Source organism: Mobula birostris, chromosome 12, assembly GCF_030028105.1.
Source record: "Mobula birostris isolate sMobBir1 chromosome 12, sMobBir1.hap1, whole genome shotgun sequence".
NCBI classification, from domain to species: Eukaryota; Metazoa; Chordata; class Chondrichthyes; order Myliobatiformes; family Myliobatidae; genus Mobula; species Mobula birostris.
This window is the reverse complement of record NC_092381.1, coordinates 102,762,978-102,781,248: the sequence shown is the minus strand read 5'-3', so window position 1 is coordinate 102,781,248 and position 18,271 is coordinate 102,762,978. Positions and strand designations below refer to the sequence as shown.

At 46.4% G+C, this 18,271-nt stretch overlaps 1 protein-coding gene across 3 annotated transcripts in view; it reads left to right on the top strand.

The window, feature by feature from the left end:
* The first annotated feature begins 5,045 nt into the window (after positions 1-5,045).
* LOC140206160 (latent-transforming growth factor beta-binding protein 4-like) overlaps positions 5,046-18,271 on the top strand; it is a 182,823-nt gene continuing 169,597 nt past the window's right edge. For all 3 annotated transcript variants that reach the window (XM_072274402.1, XM_072274404.1, XM_072274401.1), the window contains exons 1-2: positions 5,046-5,220; positions 14,674-14,837. In XM_072274402.1, coding sequence (XP_072130503.1) covers positions 5,129-5,220; positions 14,674-14,837 — 256 coding nt within the window. In that variant the 5' untranslated portion in view covers positions 5,046-5,128. The remainder of the gene's footprint in view (positions 5,221-14,673; positions 14,838-18,271) is intronic.

Here is an 18,271-nt window from a genome sequence, read left to right as displayed (position 1 = left end):
GTTTCAAGGCAGCTGGGGCCAAATTTTCTCCAATATATCCTGGGGTATCTTCTATAGTGAATACCATTGAAAATTATTGGGTAGATTGTTTGAATTTACATTTCTTACTGGATAAAGTAAAACAAAATTAGAAACTAGTTTTTCATGACAGGTTAGGTATGGAGTGAAGCTTTCTCTATACCAAGGGTTCTCAACCTTATTTATGCTACAGACCCCTTCCATTAACCAAGGTGTCCATGGACCCAGGTTGGAACCCCCTGCTCTATTACATTCCTAAGGTAGGGACAGTACATTAGACAGGCTTCTATGGTGTCCTGTGCTACATTTCACAAAGCAGGGATGGTTTTCAAAGCGGGAGGAGAAGATGGCGGCACGCCTGCGTGTGCGCAACCCTCCGGTGAAAAATGATATCGTATCTGTTAAATAGGGGCCGTGGACAATTCTGATTTGATGGAGAATGGACGTGAAAGCACAGAGGAACATCTGGAGAAATTTCTGAAACGCTCGTCCGCTGCTGTCATTACTGTGTGTCGGGAATCTTTCGGAGGGTAGGTCTCAAAATCCCCGGCCTTGCCTGCTTTTGACAACTGAGAAGGAGGTTGAATCGTTCGGACAGAGATGGCGCTCAGTACTCAGTGTCAGAGAACTGATCAGAGCTCAAAGTTTTCGGATGACTCAGAGTCGGATTGTGGTCGACATGGCAGGGAGATTTTTTCTTCCTTCTGTCTGCGTGAGATGTGGGACATTTGAGAAACTTTGAACTTTACTGTGCTCATGGACTTCTTCATCAAGTTATGGTATTGTTACACTGTTTGTAATTATATGTTATAATAATGTGGTTTTGTCAGTTTTTTCAGTCTTGGTCTGTCCTGTGTTTTGTGATATCACACCGGAGGAAATAATGTATCACTTCTTAATGCATGCATTACTAAATGACAATAAAAGAGGACTACGTGTCTTCATAATCTAAAAAAAAGTACATTTATGCATACATTATACAACCTTGAGATTTATCTTCTTACAAAAAGCCATGAAACAAAGAAACCCAAAAGAATCCATTAAAAAAAAGACCATCAAACATCCAATGTGCAGAAAAAAAGACAATTTGTGGAAGCAATAAACGCAAGCAAATAGCATTGAGAGCTGTAGTCCATGGACCTTTAGCTTAGCTCAGAGTGAAGCAGCAAGCTGAACTGGCCCATCTCTTGTCTCTGGTCTCGACACCATGACCTTTTCAGTCTGCTCCGGCGTTTAAATTGTCGCCTGTACGTCGGGATCAGTCATTTCAGTACACTTTTGGGGCCTGGACCCTGCTAATCAGTAACGGACCTTTCTGATTCGGCCCAGCACTTAAATCAATCGAACCTTGGGTCTTCCTTGCTCTCGACAACAGGCCCACTGCCTCGTTTTGCCTTGGTTCTGCCACATCGAATTACCTCCAAGTCCAAAGGGAAGTTGCAGGCGACTGTTTGCGATGCTCATTTGGCAGAAAAAGAGTGATTACAAAGTATTTAGTTGTTTCCTCTGTTTGCTCGACCACCAGCCAGAAATCGCTGCGATTCAGCAGGACCATCGTAAACCGGAGGTTGTTTTTTTGAGTTGATTGCTGAGAAAAACACTGAATTGGAGACCCTGGAGTGGACGCATCTGCAACAGCAGCCGCGTGAGGCATCCTGTCGAGCTGACGGCCGGTGGCGGCGACAGGAATGCCATTACAGAAACTGGAGGCTATTTCTGGGCCCTTTCAGGGGAGGCTGAGAGACCCAGGATGTGGCTGGTTAATTCCTCATGGACCTCACACACACAGTGAATGTCCCTTCACGCCCCAGTGACTGGCCCAGGACAGTCACACACCTTCGGCTATACAGAGTGGAGTAATTCTCGCTAGCGTGGGTAAAGACTCGGAGAGCGGAGCAAAGTCAAGACGGCGCTAAACAGCGACTTCTTTGCTTGCATCTTTGGAAACAGCTCTATTTCTACCTTTGATATCTCTTCTTTCCCTTTTCAAGGTTCATTGGAAGACCCTGACTTGGAGTTGCACTCTGACCAGTTCCTTGCAGGAATGGGACCCACTCTCAGGGCCTCGTGACCAGCCGCTTTTTGATATCCCAAGGACGCAGTCAGAAAGACTAGCGCGCCTTCGGGATGCCAGATTTTCGTGGCTCTGGGGAAGTGCTGATTCAAGGCTGGTGCCTCTGACTGAGGCGTCGCGGGAGAACATGGAACATCGGGAGCAGCGGGTTAGCTGCCGGGGGTTGTGTGTCCAGAGACCTGAGCCTTTCTGGGGCCGATTCTCTGGGCACAGACCTCGGAAAAAGCGATGCAACAGACTTTTAACATCAAAAATCAGCGAGGTGTTGTTATGTCTCCCCTCTCACTGTGAATTGGGGACACCCTTTTTCCCCTTATTAGAGAGAGAGGGAGCCTGTGGTCGAATTACCGGGTGAATGAGTAGTCTTTGGGGTACTGCAAGTCTGTGTCTTTATTGATGCTTTGCTGCGCGCTTGCGTACTCGGTGGAGGGCGCCGATGCTTTTTTGCTGGTGGGGGTGTGGGGGGGAGTGTTTTGCTTTGCTGCTGCTTGTGCGTGAGAGGGGGAGCTGGGGGGGGGTGCTTTGGGATTCTAACTTTTAACTGTCCTTCATTCTTTGGGGCACTCCTCTGCTTTTGTGGATTTGTGGATATTTGTGAAAAAAAGAATATAAGGATATATGTTGTATACATTTTTCCGATATTAAATGTATCTATTGAATCTACTGAGACACCTCCTCCAGCCAGAAGAGCTGGGGTTGGCAACACTCAAATTCACCCACACTTATTGTGAAGACAAATCATCTCCCCAACCCTTCAGAGACAAACTGCAAGAAGAAACAGAGGCCAATTTATTAGGCTTTCCCTTGGAGTAGTGGAGCCCTCGAACTGATTGGCGGTACTCTCTATACACACCGTCCCATACGCCTGCCACGGTAGCAGGTGTGACCACTCTGGGGGAGGGCACTTCCTGCCACCTTCCCCCTTGCTTTCCAGTCCTGAAGAAGGGTCTTGGCCTGAAACGTTGACTGTTTACTCTTTTCCATCGATGCTGCCTGGCCTGCTGAGTGTGTTGCAAGGGGCTGAAATGTCCCTGTAGTTAGATGGGAGTTGGGTTAATGATTAGATCAGGAACAGTATGCTGAAGTAAAGGATTAGCCACAATCTTATTTACCAACCAAGTGCACTGACTGGTGTACTCCTCATAGTTCATTCGATGAATCATATTCATAGATCATCTGAATACAAATAACATTTTGAGTCATCTGGAACCTTCCCAGAATCTAGGGAATTTTGGAAAGCTGTAACAAACACAACTATCTCTCTGTCACTTTCAGAACCCCCAGATGGAATCCATCAGGGTCTGGGGACTTTCTTACGGTTCCAACAATTTGTCAGTCAGTACTAAGAAATAAATACCGAATGTTGGAAAACTTCACCCTGTCAGGCTGCTTCTGTGGGAAGTGAAACTGTCATCATCTCAGGTCGATGACTGTCAGTTCTGTGTCCCGATCTGATGAGGATTTTCAGAGTTTTCTGTCTGAGTTTCGATCTCCAATATTTAGAGGTTTTGATTTTACAGTACCGTTGTCCCAGTAATGGCAACTTTCGCGAATTCCTCCCTCCATTTTGTGGCCGTGGCTCACTGCCATAGGATGAAGTTGTGTGACTTTCATGGCTCCTCTGTGATGCCTCTTGGTGACATACAGGAAACCATTTGGCCCATTGAGTCTGCTCCACCATTCCATCATGGCTGGTCCAATTTTCCTCTCTGCTCCATCTCCTGCCTTCTCCCCGTATCCCTTCATGCCCTATCAACCTCTGCTTAAATATACCCAATGACTTGGCCTCCACAGCCACCTGTGGCAATGAATTCCACAGATTCACCACTCGCTGGCTAAAGAAATCCCTGGCAACACACACAAAATGCTGGAGGAACTCAGCAGGCCAGGCAGCTTCCATTGGAAAAGAATAGATGATGTTTCGAGTCGAGACCTTTCAGCAGGATTTTCTCCTGTTTGTAAAGAAATTCCTCCTCATTTCCATTCTAAAAGGATGCCCTTCTATTCTGAGGCTATGCTCTCTGGTCTTAGACCCCGCCACCAGAGGAAACAACCTCCACACATCCACTCTATTGAGGCCTTTCAACATTCAATAGGTTTCAATGAGGTCACGCCTTATTCTTCAGAATTCCAATGAGTACAGGCCCAGAGCCATCAAACGCTCCTCAGATGAGAAGCCGTTCAATCCCAGAATCATTCTCGTGAACCTCCTTTGGACCCTCTCCATTGTCAGCACTTCCTTTCTAAGGAGAGGGACCCAAAACTGCTCACAATGTTCCAAGTGAGGCCTCACCAGTGTTTTATAAAGCCTCAATATTACCTCCTTGCTTTTACTGTTTATTCTAATCCTCTTGAAATGATTGCTAACATCATATTGGCGTTACTCACCATAGACTCAACCTGCAAATTGACCTTTAGGGAATCCTGCATGAGGTCTCCCAAGTCTCTTTGCATCTCATACCTTTGAAATTTCAGAAATCTCAGACGTCAGTGCATACCCTCCCATGTGGTTCATGGGCAGAATGTGGCAGTTACCCTCCTCCTCAGACTGAGGGGAAGGGTCGGCTGGAGTTTATACTTGCGAGATGTTGCTGACCCATCACTGTCTGTAAGCAGTTTGTATGTTCTCCTGGTGACTGCGTAGATTTCCTCCGGGTGCTCCCATATTCCAGAGATGTACGAGTTAGAGTTAATAAGTTGTGGGCATAACTATGTTGACGTCAGAAAGATGGCAAAGCTTGCAGGCTGCCCCCTCCCAGCGCGTCCTCGGACTGACACAAACAATGCGTTTCATTGTATATGTTTCGATGTATTTATGACAAATGAAACTAATCTCTTTAATCTCCAACTGTTGCTGCCTGCTTCGTTACAGCACTCTGCATCCCACGCTGCCGTAACGGTGGGTTTTGTCAGCGGCCGCAGACCTGCGCGTGCAAGCCCGGCTTTGAGGGCAGACGCTGTGAGACTGAGGTATCCCTGCAGCACCAGTCGAACATCACAGTTCGGCCTCTGGAAATCGTGTCCACCAGCAGCAGCATGAAGGGAGAAAGAGGGCGAGGGGGAAGAAAAGCAGTCATCTCCCGTTACGTTGGCCGGAAGAAAGCCACAGTTCGACGGCAGCCACTATCGTGAGTACCGGGGCTGCTGGAACTAAGGGGGAGCCGTGCCTGAAGCACGCTGGAGATTGTACCTTGTAGGGACAGTGGGTTCACAATGCAATGCAGAGTGGCAGCTGATGATCTAATGACAATGCAACATCCCTTGCACTCTTGGCTGTAAGGAGAGGTTGGACAAGTTTAGGTTGTAATCCCTAGAACGTCAGAGGCTTAGGAGAAGTCCTGATGAAGGGTCTCAGCCCAAAGGTAATTGCTTATTCATTTCCATAGATACTGCCTGACCTGTTGAGTTCCTCGAGCATTTGGTGTGTGTTAGCAAAGATCTCCAGTATCAGAGCTTTATAAAATTACAAGAGGCATCAGTGGAGAAACCTTTTCCCAGGGCAGAGATGTCAAATACTGGAGAAGAGAGCTTTAGTTGGTGGGAGGAGGGAGATTAAAGGACATAGGTAGGGTCAGTTTTTTTTTTACACAGAGATGGTGGGAGCCTGGGATGTGCAGCCCAGGAGTTGAGGTTACAACAGGTCAACAGCAGATGCTATTTCACTGGACCTTCTCTCAGCTCTGCAACAACGAGACAATGACGACGAATTCATCAGGATGCTCGCCACTGACTATAGCTCAGCATTCAATACTAGCATCTGCTCAAAATTCATCACAGCTCGAAGACCTTGGCCTCAGTACCTCTTTTTGCAACTGGCTCCTCGATTTTCTCACTTGCAGACCCCAGTCAGGTCAGATTGGAAACAACATCTCCTCCACAGTCTCCCTCAACACAGACACACTACAAGGCTGTGTACTTAGCCCCCTGCTCTACTTGCTTTACGCCTCTGACTGAGAGGCCGAGCGCAGCTGCAATGCCATATATAAATTTGCTGATGACACCACCGTTATTGGGCTCTGATTTGTGAATTCAGTGCTTGGGGTACTGGCACACAATAAGATCTGGCAGAAGATCTGTGAGGAGTGAATTCAGTGTTTTGGGATCCTGGCATAGGAGATGATCTGGGGGAAGGGTCTGCGAGTTCTGAATTCAGTGCCTTTGGGTCCTGCTGCAGGAGACGAACTGGGGAGGGACTGTGAGTTGTGAATTCCATGCTATCGGGTCCTGGTACAGGAAGCGATCTGGAGAAGATCTGTGAGATGGGAATTCCATGTTCTGGTATCCTGGGACGGGATGATCTGGGGGAAGGTCTGTGAGTTGTGAATTTAGTGCTCTGGTATCCTAGAACAGGAGGTGATTGGGGGGAAGGTCTGTGAGTTGTGAATTCCGTGTTCTGGTATCCTGGGACGGGACGCAATGTAATGATGCAGCTCTATAAAACTCTGGTTAGGCCACACTTGGAGTACTGTGTTCAGTTCTGGTCGCCTCACTATAGGAAGGATGTGGAAGCATTGGAAAGGGTACAGAGAAGATTTACCAGGATGCTGCCTGGTTTAGAGAGTATGCATTATGATCAGAGATTAAGGGAGCTAGGGCTTTACTCTTTGGAGAGAAGGAGAATGAGAGGAGACATGATAAAGGTGTACAAGATAATAAGAGGAATAGGTAGAGTGGATAGCCAGGGCCTCTTCCCCAGGGCACCACTGCTCAATACAAGAGGACATGGCTTTAAGGTAAGGGGTGGGAAGTTCAAGGGGGATATTAGAGGAAGGTTTTTTACTCAGAGAGTGGTTGGTGCGTGGAATGCACTGCCTGAGTCAGTGGTGGAGGCAGATACACTAGTGAAGTTTAAGAGACTACTAGACAGGTATATGGAGGAATTTAAGATGGGGGGTTATATGGGAGGCAGGGTTTGAGGGTCCGCACAACATTGTGGGCCGAAGGGCCTGTACTGTGCCGTACTATTCTATGTATGTTCTATATGATCTGGGGGAAGGTCTGTGAGTTGTGAATTTAGTGCTCTGGTATCCTAGGACAGGAGATGATCGGGGGGAAGTTCAGTGAACTGTGAATTTAGTGTTCTGGTATCTTGGGATGGGATAATCTGGGGGAAGGTCTGTGAGTTGTGAATTCAGTGTTCTGGTATCCTAGGACAGGAGATGATCGGGGAGAAGGTCTGTGAGTTGTGAATTCCATGTTCTGATATCCTGGGATGGGATGATCTGGGGGAAGGTCTGAGTTGTGGATTCCATGTTCTGGTATCCTAGGACAGGAGATGATCGGGGGGAAGGTCTGTGATTTGTGAATTCAGTGTTCTGGTATCCTAGGACAGGAGATGATCGGGGGGAAGGTCTATGAGTTGTGAATTCAATGCTATTGGGTCCCAGCACAGGAGACAATCTGTGGAAGATCTGTGAGTTGTGAATTCAGTGCTGGGCGTCCAATGGTGTGCTTTTCCATCCCTGTTACAGCACGAGTCTGGTCTCTTACACAGGCCAGGCTGGTATCTAATGTAGTGGTTTTCCAGTCCTGTTGCAGAGCAGGTCTGGTCTGTTATACAGACCAGGGTGGTGCTCCAACAGCAAGGTTTTCCAGCCCTGATATAGAGCAGGTTTGGACTCTTACACAGGCTGGGCTGGTGTCCAAAGTTGTGGTTTTCCAGCCTGTTACAGAGCAGGTCTGGACTCCTATATAGGCCAGGCTGGTGACCAATCTTGTGGTTTACCAGCCCTTATCCAGAACAGGTCTGGTCTCTTACACAGGCCAGGCTGGTGTCCAATCTTGTGGTTTTCCAGCCTGTTACGAGCAGGTCTGGTCTCCTACACAGCCAGGCTGACTCAAGATAGATTTCTTTCCAGGAAGAACATCACTGAACCAGTGAATTTTTACAACAACGTGGTTTTTCACACAGTTAATGACACAGAAGCTACTTGAAAGCAAGATATTGAGTTTCCAGAATTCTTCAGTTACCATGGTGTGATTTGAACTCTCACTTTTGGATTATGAGGCTTCAGTAACTTATCCCCTGTCTTTGTAACCTGATGGCTTTGAAACCTGTGATTAGCCAGTATTTAAACATACTTCATATTAAGCCACATTAACTTATAGCATTTGAAGTCAGCAAAGTCAATTTTAACTTTTAAAGCAATATTTTTCTGGGTTTACTTTTAAAGCTCAGTGTTGAAATGGACGGTTAAAAAATGTGCATCTTATCTTTGTTTTCTTCCACTTGCTGAGCCAAACCAACCTCAAGGCCTCAGATCAATCCAGTATTTCAAGTTCAAAGTATGTATACATTATACAACCTGAGATTCATCTCCTTACAGACAGCCACAAAACAAAGAAACCCGAAAGAAATGAAAGAAGACCATCGAACACGCAGTGTGCAAAGAGAGAGGAATAAAACAAATCGTGCAAACAATAAAAGCAAGCAAACAGCGTTTGGAACTGAAGTTCACAAAGCCGGGCATCAGTGCAGCCGATCCAGATGTTCATTCGTTGCAGGACACAGCCTCAGTCCAGCACAGGGGCGAGTGAATCCCATGGAGCAGACAGCCAAACTGGCCCGTCTCACACCTTTGACTCCAACACCCAGGCCATTTCAAATGTTCAGACCTAGCCCATGGGCTTGGGTTCCTTCGCTTGATTTGGCCCGTACCCAACCTTTCCAATACCACTCGTATCGATCAAACCTTGGGCCTTTCCTTTTGGCCCATCTAGTTCATGGCAAACCATGTAAATCTCCTACTCCCATCAACCTGCACCAGGACCGTAGTCCTCCATACTCCTACCATCCATGTACTTATCCAAACTTCTCTTAAATGCTGAAACCGTGCTCGCATGCACCATGTGCTGGCAGCTCGTTCCACACTCTCACCAGCCTCTGAGAGAAAATGTTTCCCTCATGTTCCCCTTAAACCTCACCTTTCACTCTTAACCTACAACCTCTGGTTGTAGTTCCACCCAACCTCAGTGGAAAAAGTCTGCTGGCATAATTTTGTATACCTCTATCAAATCTCCTCTCAATCTCCTATGTTTCAAGGAAGAAAGTCCAAAATATGGGCAGGGAAAAGGCAAATGTGAGGATTGTATTTTGGAAAGTTAAATTTGAAAGGAATGCATTCAGTAAAATGCAGGTCCTTTGAGAACAGATGTGCAGAGGGATCTTCAGTTGCAAGTCTATAGCTCTCTGAAGGTTGCAAAGATGGCATATAGCATATTGCATTAATTGGTTAGGGTGCTGAGTAGGAAACCCTTCGGACCGATGGAGCTTCTCAGCCACGATTGTCAGCTCATCTGGGAGAAGGAGAATTCTGATCTCAAACCTTTGCTGTCTTGTGGATATATTCCATAGGGAAGGCTTTGGGAGTAAGCCCCTATGGAAAAGTCTGGAGCTGGAGTCCCTAAGGCAGTCCAACATTGAGTTAAATGCTGACTGCCAACTTCTGTGACACTGCTGATGCCAAAGTGACGTCAGTCTCTGCTGTTCCTTTGGGTTCAGTAATTTAATAGCTCAAGAGTTCCATTCAATATCAGAGAAATATCTGCAATATCCATCCTGAAGCTCCTGTTTTTCACAGATATCCACAAGAATTCTTTGAGTGCTCCAAAAAATGAGTGACAGTTAAAACGTTACAACCCCAAAGCCCCGCCTCCAACCCTCCCACATACAAGCAGCAGCACAGCAACGCCCCTCCCCCACCCCACCCTCTTCTGCAAAAAAGCATTAGCACCCTCCACCCACAAAGCAAGCAATAGTAAAGCCCCTAATAAAGATCATGATCTGCAGTACAACAAAATCTAGTCATTCACCCGACAATTTGAGACCACAGGCCACGGCTTCGGCCTCAGAGTCTGTCTCTCTCTCTCTCTCTCTCTCCCCCTAATAAATAGACAATAGGTTCAGGAGTAGGCCATTCAGCCCTTCTTGCCATCACCACCATTCACGGTGATCATGGCTGATCATCCACAATCAGTACCCTTTTCCTGCCTTCTCCCCATATCCCTTCACTTCGCTATCTTTAAGAGCTCTATCTCTTTCTTGAAAGAATCCAGAGAATTGGCCTCCACTGCCTTCTGAGGCAGAGCATTCCACAGAACCACAACCCTCTGTGTGAAAAAAATTTTCCCTCAACTCCGTTCTAAATTGTCTACCCCTTATTCTTAAACTGTGGCCTCTGGTTCTGGACTCCCCCAACATCGGGAACATGTTTCCTGCCTTTAGCGTGTCCAATAATAAAATAGAAAAAAAGGTCTCCCCTTAGACAGCGAGAGGGGAGACATAACAAAACAACTCACTTATTTATGGTTAAAAGTCTGTCGCACTGCTTTTTCTTACCCGAGTTCTTCGACTGGGGAAATGGCAATAATCTCTCACCTACCGATGAGAGAGAGCGCGCGATTCACCGAGTGCAGAGCCTCTGACAGCTGATCTGCTCTTCCCAATGTCCCGCTTTCTCCTGCAATGCTTCGGTAGTTGGCACCGGCTTAGCGTCAGCCTGTCCACAGGGACGCAGAACCTCGGAACCCTGAAGGCACGCTTGTCTTTTAAGCTGCGTCCTTAGGTTTTCGAAAAATGGCCAGTCGCGAGCCCCCGGGAGCCGGTCTCACCACCACAAAGAACCGAAGTCTGAGTGTAACTCCGGGTCAGAGTCTTCAACAGAATCCCATCCACACTGAAAAGCAAAAAACAGACATCAAAGGTAGAAATGAAGCTGCTCCCACAGATGAAGTTGAAGGAAGTTGAAGGAGTCGCTACTGAGAGCCATCATTCATCTGATGGTGGAGAAGGGAGCTTGTTACATGGGCAACAGCTTGCTGGTGCTTATGTATCTAGTCAGCTAGGATGCAGCACCCATGGTCGACCCAGACTGTTGGAGGCCCTTGTTAACCAGAAAAGTCAGGAAGTCATGTTGTAACTGTATAAAAGTTTGGTGAGGCCATATTTGAAATAATGTGTGCAGTTCTGTTTGCCTCATTTCGGGAAGGGTGGGGAATGCAGAACAGGATGTGGGCTGGATTGGAGAGTATCAGCAAGAGCATTAGAGGCTGAATTCATATTGGTAGAAGTTTATCAGGTTATGAGGGGCAAAGATAGGATAGACAGATTCCTTTACCCAGGGTCGAAGGTAAGAGAGGTAAGGTGTGGCAGGTTTCTGGAATGGGCTTCCAGGGTTCGTGGTAGAAGCATATATAATACAGTGGTATTTAAGAGCCACTTAGACAGGCAGGGAATGGAAGATATGGACCATGTCAATACACACGAAAAGTTGGAGGAACTAAAGTCAGGCAGCATCTATGGAAATGGATAAACAGTCAACGTTTCAGACCGAGACCCTTCTTCAGGAGTGAGAAGGAAGGGGGAAGATGCCAGAATAAAAAGGTGCAGGGAGGGGAAGAGGCTAACTGGAAGGTGAAAGGTGAAGCCAGGTGAGTGGGAAAGGTCAAGGGCTGGAGAGGAAGGAATTCAACATGTGTAATTAGACATGCTTTTTAAATTAGCATTCTTTATTATTTATTTATTGAGATGTAGCACAAAGTAGGCCCTTCCGATTCTTTGAGCTGCTCTGCCCAGCAATCCCCTGACTGAATCCAAGCCTAATCACAGGACAATTTACAATGACCAATTAACCAATTAACTGGTACGTTTTTGGACTGTGGGAGAAAACTGGAGCACCCAGAGGAAACCCACGCGGTCACAGGATGAACGCACAAACTCCTTACAAACAGCAGCGGGAATTGAACTCAGGTCGCTGGTACTGTAAAGCGTTGTGCTAACCACCATGTTACTGTGCCAGTGATGTTTGGCACGTATGCTACAGGTCAAAGAGCTTGTTCCTGTACTGCACTGTTCAATGTTGTAAGATCCGGACAGAGCGGATGTGAGAGGATTTGCTCTGCTACAGCGTCTCGAGCTGTGGTACTCTATTCAAAAAGAAGTCACTATCCATTGTACACGGAGGTGTCTTCCTGATCATTGTGAACCTGTGGAGCTTTGCCGTCCAAGGAGTAGTCAGAGCAGAGTCTGTGAGTACTTTAACGTAGAAGAGAATGATGATGCGCAGGCAAGGGGAGAAAGGTTGCTATGTTTGATGGCAATGTGGAGTCGAGAATATAATCTCAGCGTCAGAATCAGGTTTAATATCACCAGCATACGTCGTCAAATTTGTTGTTATAGGGCATCAGTACAATGCAATACATGGTAATAAAAATTGTGCTTATAGTAAAAAATGTGTATATAAAGCTAAATTATATAAGTATTGCAAAAAGGGAAAAAGGTAGTGAGGTAGTGTTCATGGGTTCAATGTCCATTCAGAAACCAGATGGCAGAGGGGAAGAAGCTGTTCCTGAATCATTGAATGTGTGCCTTCAGGCTTCTGTACCTCCTCCCTGATGGTAGCAATAAGAACAAGGCATGACCTGAGTCATGGGGGACTTTAATAATCGATGCCACCTTTTTGAGGCATCACTTCTTGAAGATGTCCTAAGGAGGCTAGTACCCATGATAGAGCTGAAATTTGCGAGTGTCTTTGGTGACTTACACAGATTAGGAGAATGGGCAAGAAAGTGGCAAATTAAATACAGTGTTGGAAAATGCATAATCGTGCACTTTGGTAGTAGAAATAAATGTGTGGACTATTTTCTCAACAGGGAGAAAATCCAGGAATCTGAGATGCAGAGGGACTTGGGAGTCCTTGTGCAGAACACCCTGAAGGTTAACTTGCAGGTTGAGTTGGTGGTGAGGATGGCAAATGCCATGTTAGCATTCATTCAAGAGGTTTAGAATACAAGAGCAAGGATGTGATGCTGAAACTTTATAAGGCACTGGTGAGGCCTCACCTTGAGTATTGTGAACAGTTTTGGGCCCTCAGCTTAGAAAAGGTGTGCTGGCATTGGAGAGGGTCCACAGGAGGTTCACAAGGATGATTCCAGGAAGGAAAGGGTTATCATACGAGGAAGGTTTGATGGCTCTGGGTTTGTACTCACTGGAATTCAGAAGGATTAGGGGGGATCTCACTGAAACCTTTTGAATGTTGAGAGGCCTAGACAGAGTAGATGTGGAAAGGATGTTTCCCATGGTGGGAGAGTCTAGGACAAGAGGGCACAGCCTCAGGATAGAGGGGCACCCTTTCAAAACAGAGATGCGGAGAAATTTCTTTAGCCAAAGGGTGATGCATTTGTGGAATTTGTTACCACATGCAGATATGGAAGCCAGGTCATTGGGTGTATTTAAGGCTGAGATTGATAGGTTCTTGATTGGACATGGCATCAAAGGTTACAGGGAGAAGGCTGGGAACTGGGGTTGTAGAGGAGATAGAGAAAAGGATCAGCCATGTTTGAATGGTGGAGCAGACTCGATAGGCCAGGTGGCCTAATTTTGCTCCTATGTCTTATGGTCTTATGGTCACAACAAGTCTCCTCACCCTCCTAGCCGCTGTCCTGACTTATCTTATTAAACGGCAGCACCGGCTAAGGAAGGCAGGGCCATTTTCTGCCTCTGGTTCCTGTTTTCAGCGTTATTTGACCCATGTCATTATCATGTGATCTTACCACAGTCATGTCACAATCATGTCATTTTTCTGGATGACAGAGTTGATGGCTTGGTGGCCAAGTTTACAGATGATACAAAGATCAGCATAGATGGGCAGGTAGCATTGAGGAAGCAGGGCATTTGCAAAAGGACATACAGATTAGGAGAAGTGTCAGCTGGAATACTGTGTCAGGAAGTGTACAGCTATGCACTTTGGTAGAAGCAATAAAGGTGCAGACTATTTTCTAAACAGGAAGAAAATTCAAAAACCAGAGGTGCAAAGGGACTTGGAAGTCCTTGTGCAGGATTCCCTAAAGGTTAATTTGCAGGTTGAGTCAGTGATGAGGAAGGCAAGTGCAATGTTACCATTCATTTCGAGAGGACTAGAATATAAAATCAAAGATGTAATGCTGAGGCTTTATAAAGCATTAGTCAGACCACAGTTGGAGTATTATGAACAGTTTTAGGTCCATTAGCTATGAAAAGGTGGGCTCACATTGGAGGGGAGGTTCACAAGACTGATTCCAGGAATGAAAGGGTTAATGTCTGAGGAGCATCTGATGGCTCTGGGCCTGTACTCACTAAGTTTGGAAGAATTTGGGGGGATCTCATTGAAAACTACTGAATATTGAAAGGCCTAAATAGAGTGGATGAGGAGAGGATGTTTCCTATAGTGGGGGAGTCTCGGATCAGAGGGCACGGCCTCAGAAAAGATGGACATCCATATAGAACAGAGATGAGGAGGAATTTCTTTAGCCAGAGAGTGATGAATCTGTGGAATTTGTGCCACAGGCAGCTGTGGATCCCATCACTGGTTTCATCTAAGGCAGAAGTTGATAGGTTCTTGAAAGCTTACGGGGAGCAGTCAGGAGAATGGGGTTGAGAGGGAAGTGGATCAGCCATGATGAGATGGCAGAGCAGACTTGATGGGCTGAATGGCCTAATTCTGCTGCTATATCTTATGGTCTAATGTTGTGTGTTAATCTCGAGACCAAGACATTGCTCCTTGTTCCTAGTTTGTGATTGAATTGCTGTTCCTGTACCTTTGCAGAGTGAAGCACTCCCAGGCCATATTACTGCGGAAACTCTCCAGCAAGCTCCCTGTGGCTGCCAAGAGTCACTCACCGATGCACATCGCCGAGCGCCAGGGCAACAAGGCAATCCCGAAGATGGCCGGGCACGGACATTCTGCTGTCAAACAATCTAAGCTGAAAGGTAACAGTGAGGAAAGTCTTTGTAAATCGAACTCTTTGAAGCACAGCTTCAGGATCTGTGGGTGACTGAACTACCAGGATCTGTCCAGTGATCAGCCTGAGCTGCCATTGTAAGGACAGTGGTGGAGGAGTCTGAATGTCATCATTACAGTGGCTGACATAATATTGTCAGCTTAAGGCAACTGCTTTTAGTTTGTTGGTAATGGCAGTAAAGGGCTGTGGCTTTTGTTAAGCACATAAAACGACTCTCGCTTGCTTTATTCACAAAATCCGACACTTGTCTGGCAGGGAGGCCCTCAGAGCAGTTTTTAAGGTCCAGTGAAACCCTGGATGGTATTAATCCAGTATTTCTTCAGGATCCTGGCAATCCTTCCAGAAGCCGTGGAAATATAAGGAAGACAGGTGGTAGTGCCTTTAAATTACGATGGAGGTGGAGAAGAACAGTTGCCTCCTGTTCTTTTATCATTCTAGTACAATGGAAACTGGACATGGCTTCCATCGGAAACCCACTCACATGGATTTATACTTCAATAATAACAGCCACCATCACACCTCCCAATATGGAGTGGTTCTTTCTATTTTGAATGACCATGTGAAAACTATTTCAGACCTGGATAGTCTCCCCAATGAAAGAAGGCAATTACGCATGGCATTCCTACAGAAAGGCTACAAGGTGAAGGAAATCAATCAGGTCTTTAAAAGGGCCTACAGTAAACCAGGAAACCTAACAATGAGGATGTATCCGCCGCTACCATCTGTCTTCCCTATTTTTCCACAGTTTCTGGAAAGATCGGCAGGATCCTGAAGAAATACCGGATTAATACTATCCACAAACCTATAAGGAAGTGTGAATCACAGCTTATGCAGGTCAAAGGTAACTCAGGACAGCTGGTGTTTCCAGGACTCCCTGTGAACACGGGGAGGTGTGTATCAGCCAGACGGGACACACGGTGGGAACTCACATCAAGGAGCACAGGAGGTGTATTTGTTTGGGTTACCCAGAGAAATCAGCAGTAGCAGAACATTGCATTTGCAGTGGCCATAGGATTGACTTTGACAGCACAGAACTCAGTCAGCCAACCGCAGGCCCGTGACTGTTGTTCTGTAAGCCTGGAATCATCGGTAGCTTGGCCGACTGCTACGCCCGCGTAGTCAATCCCATTGTGTATACGGGATTGAATGCAGGCTGTGAGGGACAGTCAGCCACAGCATTATCCTTCCCTTCAATGTGCCATATGTCAACCGTGAATTCCAAAATGTAAGCCAGGTAGCATTGCTGTCACGCACACCAAGAGTCTGACACTTTGGCCATCGCATCCACGAGGGGTTTGTGGTCAACAAACAGTGTAAAATCCGACACTCCAGCAGAAAACCAAAATGGCGGATAGAGACCGAGAAGCTCGCAGTCAAACAGCATGTATTTCCTGTTGGGGAAGCGAAGCTGTTGGTTGAAGAAGGCCTCCTTCATGCATAGCACCCATAGAATAGTCTGCGGCATTGGTAGTGATATCTATAGGTGCATTGGAGAGCAAGTAGGGTCACATTCGAAAGAGCTCGTTTGCTGTTGTCAAATGCTCTAGTTATGTCTGCTGACCACTCCAGCATGCGATTAGGTGCACTGCCTTTAAGGGCACTATACAAGGGGCACATAAGTTCAGCAGCTGTTGGAACAAAACTGTAATAGAATTTCACCATACCTAAAAACTCTTGCAGTGCTTAGGTAGTACGGGGCACTGTAAAGTCCATAACAGCAGGGACTTTTCTTAGCAGGGGTGTTGCACCTTCTGCAGAGATACAGTGACAGACAGTCAATAGCAGACAACCCATACTGGTGTTTAGCGGGGTTAGTAATCAGCCCATGTTGGCTTAAGCACTTGAAAAATGTGCAGAGATGTGATAAGTGTTTGATTTTGGATGTGCTGGTGACAAGTATGTCGTCCAGGTGAACAAAAAGAAAATCTAAGTCTTTTAACAGAGTCCATTAGTCGCTGGAAAATCTTTGCTGCATTTTCAGGCCAAATGGCATGCACAGAAACTCAAATAGGCCAAATAAGAGTTGCAACAGTGTTTTGGGAACATTGTCAACACACAGAGGACCTGATGGTAGCCTCTGGCTAAGTCCACTGCAGAAAAAAATTATCTTTCCAACTAAACGTGCCAAACAGTCTTGAATATGTGTAACTGGGTAGCAATCAGCGTGGTGGCCTTGTTAAGGTAGCGGTAATTACCACATGGACAGCAACCACCATCGGGCCGAGGAACCACGTGGATGGGCGAAGCCCACGGGCTTACAATGCCAAGCAATTCTGTGTAATCAAACTCAGCCTTCACACTGGCCAGCTTTTCTGAATCCAGGCCACGTGCACGGGCGTGGACCATTGAACTGGGTGTGGAAATGTGGTGCTTGATCCCATGCTTTGTGACTGTAGTGGAAAATGTGGGCTTGATGAAGTTTGGGAATTTGCCCAGCAGACAAGTGAATTCACGTGTTGGTGCACGTGCTAGACAGGGTCATCAAGGGGAATTACTGTGGGTACAGGGTAACGACCCAAAGTCTTTTGCATCCACAGGCCAGCAGTTCTTAAGATCTAACAGCCCTTTGGTGTGCAGGAAATCTGTGCCGAGCAGAAGTCTAGCAAGACAAAGTCCCAAGTGTAGCATTGCCCAATGAGGCAGAGCGTCACGCATCATGTCCCATAAGTCTATTGGCAGCCCCCTGCAAGGATCCATGGATCTCCTCTTATAGTCAATAGGTGATGCTGGTAGCACACTCGCTTGACCACCCGTGTCACACAGGAAATGTCGCCCTGAAAGGGTGTCCATAATGAACAGTAGATGACCCTGGCGACTGGAACCCACGGTGTTCATAGACCTCCCACGTGTTGGCATTTTAGCAAGCTTCACAGGTGCATTAACAAGGGCTGTACAAACTTGATCAGGCATTTGCTGCATAAAGAGGTGTTTAAAAATAAAACAAGGGTGGCGATTGCCCAAGAGAGACAGCACGTGGTCCATTAGTTCTGAAGGCCTAACATCACCCAGGCCGGATAAGAAGAGCAACGGCTTGGTATGCTCGGACTCAGACAGTCCAAAAGTCTGTAACAGGTGAGATTTCAGAGTGACATGCTTATCATGTGCAGGCCTGTCTTCTAGTAGACTCGCCACTCAGGCTGCACTGAAACTACTTAGCAATGCTACAACATAGTCAAATTTGGTGTTGTCTGTGGTGATAACTTGCAGTGCGAACTGGGCTTCTGCCTGTGAAAATCAGAATCGGATTTATTATCACCGGCATATGTTGTGAAACTTGTCAACTTAGCAGCAGCAGTACGATGCAATACATGACAATATAGAAAGAAAAAAAAATGAATAAAAAATGTATATTTAACCGGGATGTAGTGAGCTGCTCCCAAAACTCTGACTGTATTAGTTGAC